At 37.8% G+C, this 19,405-nt stretch overlaps 1 protein-coding gene across 2 annotated transcripts; it reads left to right on the top strand.

Annotated features, from left to right (window-relative positions):
- The first annotated feature begins 1,166 nt into the window (after positions 1-1,166).
- On the top strand, positions 1,167-12,118 carry atxn2l (ataxin 2-like). Of its 2 annotated transcripts, none has more exons than XM_068725695.1 (23): positions 1,167-1,311; positions 1,709-1,760; positions 2,348-2,404; positions 2,721-2,792; positions 2,878-3,076; positions 3,226-3,344; positions 3,747-3,838; positions 5,010-5,216; positions 5,378-5,688; positions 6,041-6,118; positions 7,368-7,511; positions 7,792-7,854; positions 7,962-8,023; positions 8,271-8,554; positions 9,122-9,191; positions 9,272-9,433; positions 9,604-9,667; positions 9,845-10,011; positions 10,127-10,259; positions 10,367-10,479; positions 10,574-10,756; positions 11,360-11,522; positions 11,680-12,118. In XM_068725695.1, exons 1-23 carry the CDS (start codon positions 1,295-1,297, stop codon positions 11,736-11,738), a joined length of 2,871 nt encoding a protein of 956 aa, XP_068581796.1. In that variant the 5' UTR covers positions 1,167-1,294; the 3' UTR covers positions 11,739-12,118. The 2 variants fall into 2 exon arrangements, with proteins under 2 accessions (XP_068581796.1, XP_068581795.1); XM_068725694.1 differs by having other exon boundaries at positions 8,253-8,554.
- Positions 12,119-19,405: the final 7,287 nt, after the last annotated feature.

Below are 19,405 nucleotides of genomic sequence, written 5' to 3'. Positions count from 1 at the left end.
AAAGAAAAAAACAGAAAACCTTATTTTTATAAAGAAAAAACTGAAAACCTTATTTTATAAATCAGAAACATAAAACCTTACTTTTATAAGTAAAATAAATAAAAAACATACTTTTATAAATAGAATAAATGAACGTGGTTCAGCTCCATCTTCTTTAGGTCGATAGTGAAGTAAATACAAAATGTATTTAAGTGAAATAAACAGATAAATCAGTAAATCTACAGGAATATTTATGATTCTCATGATTTGATCCGTGAAATGTGTTTTATTGTTCTTAACTGGGATTAAATATATTAGATTAAATTGTAAACTTTTACTGGAAATGAAATGTCTAATAACGGTTATTTCCACATACCGATTATCAATCTGATATTTTCCCAAATTAAATATAGTATTTATTTACTTCTTGGAGATCCATCTTAATCCGTTTTATATTTAAGCTTCTAAAGAAACCATTTAATTTACTTTAAAATAATTTAAAACAAATGTACCTAAATATGTATATGAAGATTCCAAGGCCAAGAATATTTTTTGCTGATTTAATATTTGGTAAAATTGTATGTACTCAATACACTATTTTGTGTATATTTGTATATATTTTTCACATGCTGCCTTGTATATTATTTTTTTGGGGGGTAATTAAGTTAAAAATAGCCTTTTAGATTATTTTAATATGATTGTATTACTTGTTATGGGGATAAAAGTTACACAACTGAATTAATTATTTTTTAAATAATTCTTTTAATTCGTAATTTCTTTACTAAAACCAGATTAAAATCATTCTCCAGCATCCTGACATGAACTGTGAGGAGGTCCATCACGAGCCCGTCGGATAAATGATTGACGTGTAACGTAAACCAATGAAACAAAAGGTCAAAAGTGATTGACAGAAAGTTTCATCCAATGAGGTTTTAGATTAGGTCAGTAGGCGGGATTTACGAGTGGTGCGTTCGTTATAGGATCTCGGCGTAGCCTGGCTACTGTTCTTGTGCGGGAACATTCACCCATCGTGAGTACTTACAGTACTTAAACATGTATATTTTAAATACAACAAAGTATTTGTAGTTCAATTAGAATATATACTTTCATACGTTGTTGATTTCTATCGCCTCGCAGCAGCCCGCCCCGCTCGACTCCACCCGAATCACGTGCGCAGCGGGTGCAGTGTTTGAACAAATCAAACGCAGCCGCTGCCGTGTTTTGTTGTTTTTCCAGCGGTGTATATCGTGTGTTTGGCCTGTCAAAACCAAACCGGGTGACTTTTCACTGGAACGACGAGACTGGAGCAACAGGGATGCACATGACTAAAAAGTAAAAACTAAATACTAAGTATGACTCAGCTGTCAGGGTCTAATGTGACGCTGACATCTTTTTCTGGCGGTTTGTTTGTGTCTTAAAAAAAAAAAAAAAAAAAAAAATCGCCGTCTGCGCTAAGCTAAGCTAACGTTAGCGGACTTAGCGAGCTGGTTTTTTTTTTACTATTCCGAACAACAACAACAACTACGCTTTAGCTCTTCGTAATTTGTCTTTAAGACGTTTGTTTAGCTTATAATAGCCGATTTAATCAGTACCAAATGGTGCCGTGTCACGGTTTAAGTAGCTAGCTTGTTAGCTTAGCGAAGGTTGCTTGTGTTTATTGTTCTCACTGATGTCTCCGTTAGCTTGTTAGCTGACATTTATTCATTTTATTTCTCTCCACCTTCTGCAGGACCAGGAACACAATGAAACCGCCATCGCAGACTTCTCCTTTAAGCAGCATAGTAAGTAGTGAGTGTGTGTTTATGAGGAAAATAATAAAAACGCTGTTATTACTAGCAGGGGCGGAGCCAGGCGGTGTAAACATCCGGGGCTCAGCCCAAAGCTGAGGGGGCCCTATTGGGGGGGGGGGGGGGGGGGAGGTATTTATATAAGCAATATTTTTAAAATCATTTAAGATGATAGGATGTCTAAAATGTGGACACCATTTTGGATAACAAACACGATAATCATCATGTGGATCCTTCATTATATTTTTGTCTTCATCATAACATTACAGAAGTTGAGGACGACTATTTTTCACTTTTTAAAAAATGGTTGTCTGTAGAGATGTTATGATTTTATGGATCCTTGTACTCTGCTTATCGGTTCTTTTTTTATCATTTTGTGAGAGAAAAAAGACAATTAATTAATAAAAGAATTCACATTTCTTTATTATTCTTGCATGTAAAGAAATATGAATTCTTGAGCAGCAACACGAGAAGTTGAGTTGTGTTCTGACATCATCACAAAAATTGATTTTGAGGGATTGTCGCTGCGGTTTCTTCTCCTCTGTACAACAACAACACGCTCACCTGTTCCCTGTCTGCAGGTGTTTGAAGGCGTCTACAACAATGCCAGGATGCTTCACTTCCTCACAGCAGTCGTGGTGAGTCGAGATGCTCACGATGTTATCGCCGTTTATTGTCGGAGAACACAGAACCTCCGTTGGTTAGCCGTTAGCGGTGCTGCTAACGTTGCTAGTGCACCTCCTGTTGGTTTAAACACTGATCGGTTGTTTTTAATGTAACATTATCAGAGACTAGAAACACATGAATCGCATACCGATCTTACTGAATATAGTCCAATAATAAGATCGGACGGAGCTTGAACTCACCACAACGTAATTAAATGGAACCTCCGTACCTGAAGTCGTAGTGAAACTTAAACCGAACAAACGGACTGACGCATTCTCCTGCTTTCAGGGCTCCACCTGTGATGTGAGAGTTAAAAACGGAGCCGCGTATGAAGGCATCTTCAAGACTTTAAGCTCTCAGGTAAAATACATATAAACCTCCTCACTCTTTCTCTGTGCTCTTCAAGAGTTTACGTTTATCCGAGTCCTCTTCTGTCTGCTTTCAGTGCGAGCTGGCTGTGGATGCTGTCCATAAACAGAGCGATGGAGATGGAGGAGGAGGAGGAGGAGGAGAGGAAGGAGGAGGAGGAGGAAGCCCGTCCTCTCCTCCTAAGATCGAGGATATAACTGACACTATGATCTTCAGCCCCAGCGACCTGGTGACCATGACCTGCCGAGACGTCGACCTCAACTTTGCTGTCAGAGGTAACGAGACTCGAACGATTGTTTCACATCGATGTCAGTGTTTCTGTTTCTGTGCTGTTCTCTCTGGATAAGTGTTGACCTGTGTGTGTGTGTGTGTGTGTGTGTGTGTGTGTGTGTGTGTGTGTGTGTGTGTGTGTGTGTGTGTTCAGACACGTTCACCGACACGTCCATCAGCTCGTCGCGGGTGAACGGGGACCACCGGGAGAAAGTCCTGCAGAGATGGGACGGGAACGGAAACGGAGAAAACTTTGAACTGGAGGCCGACACAGTGAGAAACACACACACACACACACACACACACACACACACACACACACACACACACACACACACACACACAGGAGGATAATAATAACTTTATTTATAAACATAAAAAAAAACAATTGACAGCAACAGTTAAACAAAATAAAAATACAAAACAAGATAAAATAATATAAATAATAATTACATTACGAAGTGAATACAAATCAATAATTATATAAAATAAAACCAGAACTCTATGATGGAGGAGCTCATCATACGTATCTCACTCCTCCGCTCACTGACAGGTTTATTTATAAGAATAAAAGCTGAAGTGAAATAAATATATATTCTATATATATATATATATATATTTATATTTAAGCGCGTTCCTTTCACTCCTCCTTCACGTTTTCTTTTCCTCTTTCAGTCTAACGGTTGGGACGCCAACGAGATGTTCAAGTTCAACGAGGAGACGTACGGAGTGAAGTCCACCTACGACTCCAGCCTCTCCATGTACACGTGAGTCAGAGGAGTCAAAACATCTCGTCTGTTGGTGTTAATGTCCCGTCACTTATGATCACAACTCGGTTCATTACATGAAACTCTGATACGTGAAGCTGCGAGGGAGACGTCTACAACAGCTGACCAATCAGTCAAAAGACTCTAATATAGAACGACTGTCTTAGTGAGCTAGAAATGTGTTTTTAAAAACAGGCAGTTTTTTGGCCTAACGTGAAGAAGTGACTCCGCTCCAGAGTTTAAGGGGTTAAAAGCTTCGCCAGAGAGATCAGGAGCAGCTGCTCCGCTGAGCTCAGAGACCTCTAAAGGTCCGAGGGATAAGAGGCTGGAGGTAAGCCGCTGAAGCACAGTTCATCCGAATGTTCTGCAGTTCAAAAAGGGAACCCAGGTTGTTAAAGAACAGATTCTTTCAGATCCCGGTGCATTAAAAACAAACGCGTTAAACGTCATAATTCATCTTCAAACGACTGGATTCATTCAAGTTCATCACCAAAACTACATTTTACAGATTACACGTGAACACATCACGATAACGTTATAATGTACCTTCAGCCAGGACTCATGTTCGCTGAGCAGAGCCTGAAGGCATCATGATGCAACTGAAGTGAACCTCCTGTTGGTTAGCCGTTAGCGGTGCTGCTAACGTCGCTAGCTCTCCTCCTGTTGGTTTGAACACTGATTGGTTGTTCACTTTGTATCCTCCGGTGTGTCGCAGTGGTTTGCACATGCTCAGTAGCGTTCAGGCAGGAGCGAGTGGTTCTGCGTTCCTCATATCTTTATTTTTCCTATAAAATAAGTTAAAAACATCCTCATGTTTTCTGATCGTGTACCAGATAATAAGCCTCAGTGATGCTTCTCTAGTTTATCCACCTTGAGTACTACTACTACTACTACTACTACAAGAAGATGATACTATTTATAATAATAATAATGCTCAAGGTTCTTTTAAATGCCCATAAATGTAATCTAAATTAGCAAAATGAAAAGAAAAAAAAAGATTTTTTTTTTATTTTTATTTTAGATAAAAGTCTAGTGATTAAGTGCATCAGTCTCACATAGCAGTTTCTGTCTTTATTTTTCTTCTATTAAAAACAGAGTTCACAGAGATCTTTGACAGACAAAGTAAAGTAAAAAGTCATATCTGTGTCTCCTGTGTTTTTTTTTCTCCCAGCATGCCCCTGGAGAAGGGGACCTCCGAGGTCTTCCGTCAGCGGGAGGCTCGAGCCGCTCGTCTGGCCAACGAGATCGAGGGCAGCCTGCAGTACCGCCGTAGGGTTTCTCTGGAGAACGACGAGGGCCGCAGCGAGGAGGACAAGTACAGCTCGGTGGTCCGAGAGAGGGAGGAGCGGGCCAGCCCCGGGTTCACGTCCACCGGGAGGCGAGTTCTTAGAACTGAGGACGGAAATATATGCGACAGGAGAGCCGGAGCTGTTGTTGAAAATGTCGCGTTTGTGATTTCTGATGCTGCGTTCACAACAAACGCAAAGCCACGGTGTATATCATCATCTTCTTCCTCTCACCTCGTCTCTTTCTCTCCAGGGAGGGTAAATACATTCCTCTCCCTCAGCGGGCTCGAGAGATCGGCCTCTCCGGCAGAACCGGAGCCTCCGGTCGGACCGCCGCTCCCACGACGGCGCCGGCGACCTCGTCCTCCTCCTCCAGGCACCCGGCGCCGGGCTCGTCCTCGGACCGGAGCAGCCCGCTGTCCGTCAGAACCGCCTACTCTCCCCACCAATCACAGAGCAGCCCGCCGGCGGCCGGCAGCCCCCCCTGCACCAATCACGTCCTCCCGCACTCCCTCTCTCACCCGCAGGCGCTCGCCGACTCCACGCGCTCAGCCGTTAACGGAGGTACGGGGGAATATTTATCACACAGCGGTCACTTAAGAGAGAAACTACTTATTATTTCACCTTCAAGCTCCACTCAGTAAAAATGAGTATTACATGAAGGTACATTAAACGTTTTTTTATATATAATATATAAAATAGATATTAAAGAAGAATTATCACCAGTTTAACTTATGATACGTCTTTAAAACAACCGATGCAAAGATTATTTTGAACTAAATCAAGTTTTTAAATAAGACTACGATCATTTATTTCCTTTGACTTATAATAAATATTAGTGAACTAAAACATCATGTGAGTAGACGACAGATGTTTTATGTATTTATAACAGTGTTGTCGTCTCTTTGTGTCTCAGTCACATCCAGAACTTCCCCCAAAACCCAGAGACTCCAGAGCAGCAGAACCCTGAGGACCCCGAACTCCTCTGCTGCAGGTGTGTTCCTCTAGAGACGAGTATCACTAGTGCTCTCATCCATACTAGTACTCTAATAGATACTAGTACTCTTATCAATACTAGTGCTCTCATCGATACTAGTACTCTCATAGATACTAGTGATCTTATCGATACTAGTGCTCTAATAGATAGTAGTGCTCTCATCCATACTAGTGCTCTAATAGATACTAGTGCTCTTATCGATACTAGTGCTCTAATAGATACTAGTGCTCTCATCCATACTAGTGCTCTAATAGATACTAGTGCTCTAATAGATACTAGTGCTCTTATCGATACTAGTGCTCTAATAGATACTAGTACTCTAATAGATACTAGTACTCTTATCAATACTAGTACTCTTATCAATACTAGTGCTCTCATCGATACTAGTACTCTAATAGATACTAGTACTCTTATCAATACTAGTACTCTTATCGATACTAGTGATCTTATCGATACTAGTGCTCTAATAGATACTAGTGCTCTCATCCATACTAGTGCTCTCATCCATACTAGTGCTCTCATCGATACTAGTGCTCTAATAGATACTAGTGCTCTCATCCATACTAGTGCTCTCATCGATACTAGTGCTCTAATAGATACTAGTACTCTTATCAATACTAGTACTCTTATCAATACTAGTGCTCTCATCGATACTAGTACTCTAATAGATACTAGTACTCTTATCAATACTAGTACTCTTATCGATACTAGTGATCTTATCGATACTAGTGCTCTAATAGATACTAGTGCTCTCATCCATATTAGTGCTCTTATCGATACTAGTGCTCTCATCCATACTAGTGCTCTTATCAATACTAGTGCTCTAATAGATACTAGTGCTCTAATATATACTAGTGCTCTTATCGATACTAGTGCTCTAATAGATACTAGTGCTCTAATAGATACTAGTGCTCTCATCCATACTAGTGCTCTTATTGATACTAGTGCTCTAATAGATACTAGTGCTCTCATCCATACTAGTGCTCTTATCGATACTAGTGCTCTCATCCATACTAGTGCTCTCATCAATACTAGTGCTCTAATAGATACTAGTGCTCTAATATATACTAGTGCTCTTATCGATACTAGTGCTCTAATAGATAGTAGTGCTCTCATCCATACTAGTGCTCTTATCGATACTAGTGCTCTAATAGATACTAGTACTCGGAAACAAGAAGTAGGAAGAAAGTTCTAAAATGTAAAGAAAGAACCATTAACTGTTTTGTCCTCTCTCTCTTCCTTCCAGTCTCTCGTGGTCCTAAACCAGACGCCCCCCCCCAGGACCTTCCTCTGGGCGGCCCCGTCTTCTTAGACTCCTCCTCCTCCGCTTCTGTTACTATGGCAACCTCCGCCAAACCCTCCGGCCCGACCCCCCTCTTCCCCGTCGACGGTGAGACGAACGTCTTGAGATGATATCGTTAAGAAAGAATTCTGCTTAAGCTCTTTAAACAACATTAATAAAGAAATATGATCTTTGATTATTGTTCAGCAGAAAAATAAGAGAACGAAACGCTGCAAAACTAAAAGAGAATGTAAATAAAACTATATATATATTATTAACTTTAAATATAAACGTATGCTAGTGAGAAGTCAGAACGTGAGAGTCCACAGTTTATTATTAATAATTAGTTTTATTAAATATGTCGGCGTGTTTTCTCTCTGCTCCTCAGTGAATGAGATCCTCAGCACTAAAGAGAGAACTGAAAGTCTGTCTGAAGGAAAGAACTGCAAAGGTAATGATGATGATGATGATGATGATGATGATGATGATGATATTATTACTGGTTTAATGTAGCTGAGATGTTTCTTATGGTTCATCTGATGGTCTCTTGTCTTTCAGCTCCAACGGTGCAGCAGAGGAACCAGCTAGAGGAGCTCCGCAAGTTTGGCAAAGAGTTCAGGGTGAGTCATTTTATTAGATAATAATTTAGTGTTTTTTGTCATTTTATTAGATAATAATTTAGTGTTTTTTGTCATTTTATTAGATAATAATTTAGTTTTTTTGTCATTTTACTAGATAATAATTCAGTTTTTTGTCATAATAATGTAGCTTTTTGTCATTTTACTAGATAATAATTGAGCTGTTTTCTGACATGTTACTTCATAATAATTTATAATAATATAATAATAGTTTCTCTCCGCCTCTCAGCTGCAGCCGACCTCCTCTCCGTCAGCGAGTCCGGCCTCTGCAGATCCTCCTCAGCACAGCTCCACCTCACCCGCAGACTCCTCCTCCTCCTCCCCCGCTCCTCCAAAACCCTCCGCCTCCTCTGCCCAAGACCTGCAGCAGACCACGGAGGCTGGCCCGACCCCCACAGCTGCTGCTGCTGCTGCTGGCCCTCAGGAGTCCTCAGGGCCAGAGGGGCCACAGCCTGGAGGAGGCGAGGATGGCCGTCCGGACAGCAGCGAGCGACCCGAGGCTGCAGCTGCAGCGTGAGTAATACGATGAGGCCGCTCAGGTAGAGTCCAGGTGCTCAGGTAGAGTCCAGGTGCTCAGGTAGACTCCAGGTGCTCAGGTAGACTCCAGGTGCTCAGGTAGACTCCAGGTGCTCAGGTAGACTCCAGGTGCTCAGGTAGAGTCCAGGTGCTCAGGTAGAGTTCAGGTGCTCAGGTAGGGTCCTGCTTGATCCTGGACCACCACGGATCCAGGTCTCAGTGAAGACGTGGACTAAACAGTCACCGACCTAAAGTCTGATTTCAATCATCTGATCTTTCCTGCGTCCAGACACCAGACAGCCAGGAGCATTCTGGGTAGTGGAGTAGATTTAGGTCCTAGCTGGGTTAGCTTAGCATCCATCGTCTTCGTCGTCATTTAAGTCTGTTATTTGTGTTTTGATCTGGTGCTTGTGTGAAAGTGTTACGCCGCCATCTTGGACAGGACTCCCTTTGTAGAAGAGGTTTATAAAAGTGTGATTATCCTTGTTGAATAAGAATACCTATCCATATACATGTCACCTGTTTATTTAATGTCCTGCTTTGTTGCTTTCTTCTTTTCTTCAGGCAAGTGAAAAACTCGACATTGAATCCAAATGCGAAAGAATTTCTTCCCGTAAAAGTGAACGTGGTCCAGGTGAGTGTGTCACCTTTTTGTCTTTACTGAGAGCGTGACGTCTCTCTCTGACATCACGTCTGTCTCTGCTGTTGAGGCAGAAACCTGCTCCGACCCCCACCCCTCCCCGACCGACCCCCCCCAGCCCCTCATTGGTCCTGGCCCCTCCAGGTCAGCCGGGAGGAGGAGCCATCTACAGCAACCCGCCTGGACACTACCTGTCCTACGTCTCCCCGCTCCACATCCAGGGACACCAGATCCAGGTCTGAACCCCTCGGTGTCACTCACCTAGAACCTTAGAGAGAGTGTGTGTGTGTGTGTGTGTGTGTGTGTGTGTGTGTGTGTGTGTGTGTGTGTGTGTGTGTGTGTGTGTGTGTGTGTGTGTGTGTACGTACACTTTACTACACATTTGTACCTCTTGTCTCCTCCTCAGGCTCCTCAGATGTATCAGTACACCATGTCGACTGTCAACCAGGGCAAATACCCCAGAGCCAAAGGTACACACACACACACACACACACACACACACACACACACACACACACACACACACACACACAAGTTGAAGCCACAACTTCCTGTGTGCTCCCCCCACAAAGCATTATGGGCGCTGTAGTTCACCATGGATCTCAGGTGGTGTGACTGGTGATCACGTACGCGTGGTTCTGTTTCAGGCCCGGTGGTGGGACAGCGTCCGGAGCACCACGCCTCCCAGGCCTCCTCCATGATCTCAGCCGCAGCCTCGGCAGCAGGACCCCCGCTGGTGGCCTCGCCGTACCCCCAGTCCTACCTGCAGTACGGCCAGGTGATCCAGGCCCTGCCCCCCCACTACCACGGACAGGTATTTAAGCTCACAGCAGCTGTTACACAGTCCAGTCACGTCGGGACCCCCCAGGGGTTCGGTGCTTCAATGAGACTGATTAAAGCTCTCCTCTCGTCTCTGGGGGCGTTTCCAGCCAGTCTACTCGATGCTTCAGGGGGGAGCCAGGATGTTGACCTCGGGGGCCCCTCCTCAGCAGATGGGTCCTCCGGGCCCCCAGTACCCCGGCCAGGCTGAGGGCCCCCAGGGGCCACAACAGGCCATGTATGGTAAGCAGGATTGAGTTTTTTGTATTTCCCTTCAGATGACCTCCACCTCACATGTATGATGAGTGTCCTACTCGTAATAACTGGAGAGACTTTTATTCCTCTCTCAGCTCAGTCGTTCTCTCACCACTCGGGCGCCCTCCATCACCCTCAGCCCTCCAGCACCCCGACTGGGAATCAGCCCCCCCCCCAGCACTCCGCTCCCAGTCCAGGACACAATCAGGTCTCTATGAGTCACATGAGGGGGGGGTTAGGGGTTTTACGGGAGCTACGTCTTTATGTGTTCTTGGGTTTTTAATCTTCGTCTCTCCTCTCAGTCGAGTCAGGCTGGTCCTCAGCCTCAGTCCATGTTCCACTCTGGAGGTCTGCAGGCCCCGACCCCTCCCAACCTGCAGCCGGGCCACAGCTCCCCCCAGGCCTCGTACGGCATGCAGGGGTACAGCCTCCCCGGCCACCAGCCTCTGCCCCACGGCTTCCCCTCCATCAGCCAGCTCACACAGGTGAATGTATGAGGCTCTTCAGCTCTAACCAGTCGGCAAAACTACGACGCTTATCACAGCCAGGAGCTGTAAAAGCTGTCGTTATCGTCAGAGTTTCCTCTTTCTCACGGTCCTTGAACACATCGCGTGTGATGAACTTCTGTCGGGGAAAAAGCAGCTAAAACGAAGCTTAATATTATATTAATATAACTTATATTGTTTTCCAATTTTTGTAAAATAAATTATCAAAGAAATTCAACTTTTTTTTTAATGATTGATGTCATCATAACTGTGTTGTTCTACTCTAAAGACATGTTCTAGTTCTCTCTACTTCTACTCATCATGGTTCTGTTTCTATAGAGGAGCAGGACTTTTATTTTGAAAAATGTTAACGGGAGCGATAAACAGCTCAAACCTGCTTCAGGGTTCAGAGGGTTTCATGCAGCAGTGATATGAATCCATAAACATCAGATATGAGAGGAACACATTTTACTGCACGATCAATACATTGTAGGGCTTTGAAAGCAGTAGTTTTACTTGCCGTGGAGTATTTTCACAGTACTGTTACTGCGGTAAAGGACGTGGACACTTCAGACGCGGTCTCAGACTGTTTGTCCTCCGCAGGCTCACGTCACAGGAGGCATGTCGGGACCGCACCACTCGGCGGGTCACGGCCTGCCGCCCGTCATGCTGCACTACGTCTCTCCTCAGCAGGGCGGGGGCTCCAACCCCCAACACGGCCCCCAGCAGGGGGCGCCGCAACACTTCTACATCGGACACCCACAAGGTAGAGCTCGTCGCTGGAGACGGACTCGGGTCCCGTGGGCCACAGTCCGTCTCCTGCTGCTGCGTCAAGTACTAAAGACAATACTGTCATCTACAGACAAGTTCAGGGATTCAGAAAGTGGTTAACCGAGCGTATCTCTGTGTGTTTGGTCCTGCAGCTCTTCAGGTTCAGGCTCACCCCACCCAGCAGCTGTCCTTCCACCCCTCTGCTAACTGAAGCCCACTGGAAGATGAGCGTTGCTGTGTGACGACACCCCACCCCTTTAAAAAAAAAAAAAAAAAAAAAAGAGTTAAAAATGAATAAGTGATAATAATCCTCCAAACAAGTCGTAACATTCCCACCTCCTGACATGAAACTAATGCATCCTCATTTTCACCCACACCATCGTTTAGGCAGAAAGACGTTTCTGTCTTTTAAAGTGTAAATAGAGACTGTTTTCACAGTGAACAAGAAGCTGGACTGCAGACGATAAACGTTGGAAACTTCAAGACTGAAGACAGTGGAAACAGTTTTTCTTCTCGTCCCCCCCCCCCTCTTTTGTCCTTTTACAGACGAAACCAGTTCATTAATAATAAAACCACTGAATTAAAAAAACACGTTTCCGTCGAGGTGTTTTTTGTTTGAACACATGAACTTTAGGGAACATGTTGGCTGTTTGACCGATACGATCGACGACGGTCTGAATGTTGAGCTGAAGATGTATAGTGTGACAAAAATAACCATGAAACAGTCATAGTACAGTAACTACACTATGACTTTTTTCATGACCTTTTTCGACATACTATACTATGACTTTTTATGACATGCTACACTATGACTTTTTATGACATACTATACTATGACTTTTTATGACATACTATACTATGACTTTTTATGACATGCTACACTATGACTTTTTTCATGGCTTTTTTCGACATGCTATACTATGACTTTTTTCATGACTTTTTTCGACATGCTATACTATGACTTTTTTCGACATGCTATGACTTTTTTAATGACTTTTTATGACATACTATGACTTTTTTAATGACTTTTTATGACATACTATACTATGACTTTTTATGACATTCTATACTATGACTTTTTATAACATGCTATACTATGACATTTTCATGAGTTTTTTGGACATGCTATACTATGACTTTTTTAATTATTTTTTTCGACATGCTATACTATGACTTTTTTAATTATTTTTTTCGACATGCTATACTATGACTTTTTTCATGACTTTTTTCGACATGCTATACTATGACTTTTTATGACATACTATGACTTTTTTAATGACTTTTTATGACATGCTATACTATGACTTTTTATGACATACTATGACTTTTTTAATGACTTTTTATGACATACTATACTATGACTTTTTATGACATTCTATACTATGACTTTTTATAACATGCTATACTATGACATTTTCATGAGTTTTTTGGACATGCTATACTATGACTTTTTATGACATACTATGACTTTTTTAATGACTTTTTATGACATACTATACTATGACTTTTTATGACATACTATACTATGACTTTTTATGACATTCTATACTATGACTTTTTATAACATGCTATACTATGACTTTTTCATGACTTTTTTCAACATGCTATACTATGACTTTTTTCATGACCTTTTTCGACATGCTATACTATGACTTTTTATGACATACTATACTATGACTTTTTATGACATGCTATACTATGACTTTTTATGACATTCTATACTATGACTTTTTATAACATGCTATACTATGACATTTTCATGAGTTTTTTGGACATACTATACTATGACTTTTTTCGACATACTATACTATGACTTTTTTCGACATACTATACTATGACTTTTTTCGACATACTATACTATGACTTTTTTCGACATTCTATACTATGACTTTTTTCGACATGCTATACTATGACTTTTTTCGACATTCTATACTATGACTTTTTTCGACATGCTATACTATGACTTTTTTCGACATTCTATACTATGACTTTTTTCGACATGCTACACTATGACTTTTTTCATGACTTTTTTCGACATACTATACTATGACTTTTTATGACATACTATACTATGACTTTTTTCGACATGCTACACTATGACTTTTTTCATGACTTTTTATGACATGCTATACGATGACTTTTTTCGACATGCTATACTATGACTTTTTTCGACATACTATACTATGACTTTTTATGACATACTATGACTTTTTTAATGACTTTTTATGACATACTATACTTTGACTTTTTATGACATACTATACTATGACTTTCATGACTTTTTTGGACATGCTATACTATGACTTTTTTCGACATGCTATACTATGACTTTTTCATGACTTTTTTCAACATGCTATACTATAACTTTTTTCATGGCTTTTTTCGACATGCTATACTATGACTTTTTTCATGACCTTTTTCGACATGCTATACTATGACTTTTTATGACATACTATACTATGACTTTTTATGACATGCTATACTATGACTTTTCGACATGCTATACTATGACTTTTTATGACATACTATACTATGACTTTTTATGACATGCTACACTATGACTTTTTTCATGACTTTTTTCGACATGCTATACTATGACTTTTTTCGACATGCTATACTATGACTTTTTATGACATACTATGACTTTTTTAATGACTTTTTATGACATACTATACTATGACTTTTTATGACATTCTATACTATGACTTTTTATAACATGCTATACTATGACATTTTCATGAGTTTTTTGGACATGCTATACTATGACTTTTTTAATTATTTTTTTCGACATGCTATACTATGACTTTTTCATGACTTTTTTGGACATGCTATACTATGACTTTTTTCATGACTTTTTTCGACATGCTATACTATGACTTTTTTAATTATTTTTTTCGACATGCTATACTATGACTTTTTTCGACATGCTATACTATGACTTTTTTCGACATGCTATACTATGACTTTTTTCGACATACTATACTATGACTTTTTTCGACATACTATACTATGACTTTTTATGACATACTATGACTTTTTTAATGACTTTTTATGACATACTATACTATGACTTTTTATGACATACTATACTATGACTTTTTTCATGACTTTTTTCGACATGCTATACTATGACTTTTTTAATTATTTTTTTCGACATGCTATACTATGACTTTTTTAATTATTTTTTTCGACATGCTATACTATGACTTTTTATGACATACTATACTATGACTTTTTTCGACATACTATACTATGACTTTTTTCGACATGCTATACTATGACTTTTTTCGACATACTATACTATGACTTTTTTTGACATGCTATACTATGACTTTTTTCGACATACTATACTATGACTTTTTTCGACATACTATACTATGACTTTTTATGACATACTATGACTTTTTTAATGACTTTTTATGACATACTATACTTTGACTTTTTATGACATACTATACTATGACTTTTTTCATGACTTTTTTCGACATGCTATACTATGACTTTTTTCGACATACTATACTATGACTTTTTATGACATACTATGACTTTTTTAATGACTTTTTATGACATACTATACTTTGACTTTTTATGACATACTATACTATGACTTTTTATGACATACTATGACTTTTTTAATGACTTTTTATGACATACTATACTTTGACTTTTTATGACATACTATACTATGACTTTTTCATGACTTTTTTGGACATACTATACTATGACTTTTTTCGACATGCTATACTATGACTTTTTCATGACTTTTTTGGACATGCTATACTATGACTTTTTTGGACATGCTATACTATGACTTTTTCATGACTTTTTTGGACATGCTATACTATGACTTTTTTCGACATGCTATACTATGACTTTTTCATGACTTTTTTCAACATGCTATACTATGACTTTTTTCGACATGCTATACTATGACTTTTTTCATGGCTTTTTTCAACATGCTATACTATGACTTTTTTCGACATGCTATACTATGACTTTTTCATGACTTTTTTGGACATGCTATACTATGACTTTTTTAATTATTTTTTTCGACATGCTATACTATGACTTTTTTCATGACTTTTTTCAACATACTATACTATGACTTTTTATGACATTCTATACTATGACTTTTTTCGACATGCTATACTATGACTTTTTTCGACATGCTATACTATGACTTTTTTCGACATACTATACTATGACTTTTTTCGACATGCTATACTATGACTTTTTTCGACATACTATACTATGACTTTTTATGACATACTATGACTTTTTTAATGACTTTTTATGACATACTATACTATGACTTTTTTCATGACTTTTTTCGACATGCTATACCATGACTTTTTTCATGACTTTTTTGGACATGCTATACTATGACTTTTTTAATTACTTTTTTCAACATACTATACTATGACTTTTTTCGACATGCTATACTATGACTTTTTTCGACATGCTATACTATGACTTTTTTCGACATACTATACTGTGACTTTTTATGACATTCTATACTATGACTTTTTTCGACATGCTATACTATGACTTTTTTCGACATGCTATACTATGACTTTTTATGACATTCTATACTATGACTTTTTTTGACATGCTATACTATGACTTTTTTCGACATGCTATACTATGACTTTTTTAATTATTTTTTTCGACATGCTATACTATGACTTTTTCATGACCTTTTTGGACATGCTATACTATGACTTTTTTCATGACTTTTTTCAACATACTATACTATGACTTTTTTCATGACTTTTTTCGACATGCTATACTATGACTTTTTTCATGACTTTTTTCGACATGCTATACTATGACTTTTTTAATTATTTTTTTCGACATGCTATACTATGACTTTTTTCATGACTTTTTTCAACATACTATACTATGACTTTTTTCATGACTTTTTTCGACATGCTATACTATGACTTTTTTAATTATTTTTTTCGACATACTATATTATGACTTTTTTATGACTTTTTTGGACATGCTATACTATGACTTTTTCATGACTTTTTTGGACATGCTATACTATGACTTTTTTCATGACTTTTTTCAACATACTATACTATGACTTTTTTCATGACTTTTTTCGACATGCTATACTATGACTTTTTTAATTATTTTTTTCGACATGCTATACTATGACTTTTTATGACATACTATACTATGACTTTTTTCGACATACTATACTATGACTTTTTATGACATACTATACTATGACTTTTTTCGACATGCTATACTATGACTTTTTTCATGACTTTTTTCAACATACTATACTATGACTTTTTATGACATACTATACTATGACTTTTTATGACATTCTATACTATGACTTTTTTCGACATGCTATACTATGACTTTTTTCGACATGCTATACTATGACTTTTTTCGACATACTATACTATGACTTTTTATGACATTCTATACTATGACTTTTTTCGACATGCTATACTATGACTTTTTTCGACATGCTATACAATGACTTTTTATGACATTCTATACTATGACTTTTTTTGACATGCTATACTATGACTTTTTTGGACATGCTATACTATGACTTTTTCATGACTTTTTTGGACATGCTATACTATGACTTTTTTCATGACTTTTTTCAACATACTATACTATGACTTTTTTCATGACTTTTTTCGACATGCTATACTATGACTTTTTTAATTATTTTTTTCGACATGCTATACTATGACTTTTTTCATGACTTTTTTCAACATACTATACTATGACTTTTTTCATGACTTTTTTCGACATGCTATACTATGACTTTTTTAATTATTTTTTTCGACATGCTATACTATGACTTTTTCATGACTTTTTTGGACATGCTATACTATGACTTTTTCATGACTTTTTTGGACATGCTATACTATGACTTTTTTCAACATACTATACTATGACTTTTTTCATGACTTTTTTCGACATGCTATACTATGACTTTTTTAATTATTTTTTTCGACATGCTATACTATGACTTTTTATGACATACTATACTATGACTTTTTTCGACATACTATACTATGACTTTTTTCGACATGCTATACTATGACTTTTTATGACATACTATACTATGACTTTTTATGACATACTATACTATGACTTTTTTCATGACTTTTTTGGACATGCTATACTATGACTTTTTTCATGAATTTTTTCAACATGCTTTTCTATGACTTTTTTCATGGCTTTTTTCAACATACTATACTATGACTTTTTTCGACATGCTATACTATGACTTTTTCATGACTTTTTTGGACATGCTATACTATGACTTTTTTCATGGCTTTTTTCAACATGCTATACTATGACTTTTTTCATGACTTTTTTCAACATACTATACTATGACTTTTTTCGACATGCTATTCTATGACTTTTTCATGACTTTTTTGGACATGCTATACTATGACTTTTTTAATTATTTTTTTCGACATGCTATACTATGACTTTTTTCATGACTTTTTTCAACATACTATACTATGACTTTTTATGACATTCTATACTATGACTTTTTTCGACATGCTATACTATGACTTTTTTCGACATGCTATACTATGACTTTTTTCGACATACTATACTATGACTTTTTTCGACATGCTATACTATGACTTTTTTCGACATACTATACTATGACTTTTTATGACATACTATGACTTTTTTAATGACTTTTTATGACATACTATACTATGACTTTTTATGACATACTATACTATGACTTTTTATGACATACTATACTATGACTTTTTTCATGACTTTTTTCGACATGCTATACTATGACTTTTTTCGACATACTATACTATGACTTTTTATGACATACTATGACTTTTTTAATGACTTTTTATGACATACTATACTTTGACTTTTTATGACATACTATACTATGACTTTTTATGACATACTATGACTTTTTTAATGACTTTTTATGACATACTATACTTTGACTTTTTATGACATACTATACTATGACTTTTTCATGACTTTTTTGGACATACTATACTATGACTTTTTTCGACATGCTATACTATGACTTTTTCATGACTTTTTTGGACATGCTATACTATGACTTTTTTGGACATACTATACTATGACTTTTTCATGACTTTTTTGGACATGCTATACTATGACTTTTTTCGACATGCTATACTATGACTTTTTCATGACTTTTTTCAACATGCTATACTATGACTTTTTTCGACATGCTATACTATGACTTTTTTCATGGCTTTTTTCAACATGCTATACTATGACTTTTTTCGACATGCTATACTATGACTTTTTCATGACTTTTTTGGACATGCTATACTATGACTTTTTTAATTATTTTTTTCGACATGCTATACTATGACTTTTTTCATGACTTTTTTCAACATACTATACTATGACTTTTTATGACATTCTATACTATGACTTTTTTCGACATGCTATACTATGACTTTTTTCGACATGCTATACTATGACTTTTTTCGACATACTATACTATGACTTTTTTCGACATGCTATACTATGACTTTTTTCGACATACTATACTATGACTTTTTATGACATACTATGACTTTTTTAATGACTTTTTATGACATACTATACTATGACTTTTTTCATGACTTTTTTCGACATGCTATACCATGACTTTTTTCATGACTTTTTTGGACATGCTATACTATGACTTTTTTAATTACTTTTTTCAACATACTATACTATGACTTTTTTCGACATGCTATACTATGACTTTTTTCGACATGCTATACTATGACTTTTTTCGACATACTATACTGTGACTTTTTATGACATTCTATACTATGACTTTTTTCGACATGCTATACTATGACTTTTTTCGACATGCTATACTATGAC

This window comes from Cebidichthys violaceus, unplaced genomic scaffold (assembly GCF_023349555.1).
Source record: "Cebidichthys violaceus isolate CVI_PGR_0920_01 unplaced genomic scaffold, fCebVio1.0.p SCAF_36, whole genome shotgun sequence".
NCBI lineage: Eukaryota > Metazoa > Chordata > Actinopteri > Perciformes > Stichaeidae > Cebidichthys > Cebidichthys violaceus.
This window is presented reverse-complemented; position numbering and strand designations above follow the sequence as displayed.

Bases quoted from the DNA above. Each gene is read 5' to 3' on its own strand.
- atxn2l (XM_068725694.1), top strand. The intron at 2,793-2,877 runs GTAAAATACATA...GTCTGCTTTCAG, and splicing joins TCAAGACTTTAAGCTCTCAG to TGCGAGCTGGCTGTGGATGC. The intron at 5,217-5,377 runs GCGAGTTCTTAG...CTTTCTCTCCAG, and splicing joins GGGTTCACGTCCACCGGGAG to GGAGGGTAAATACATTCCTC.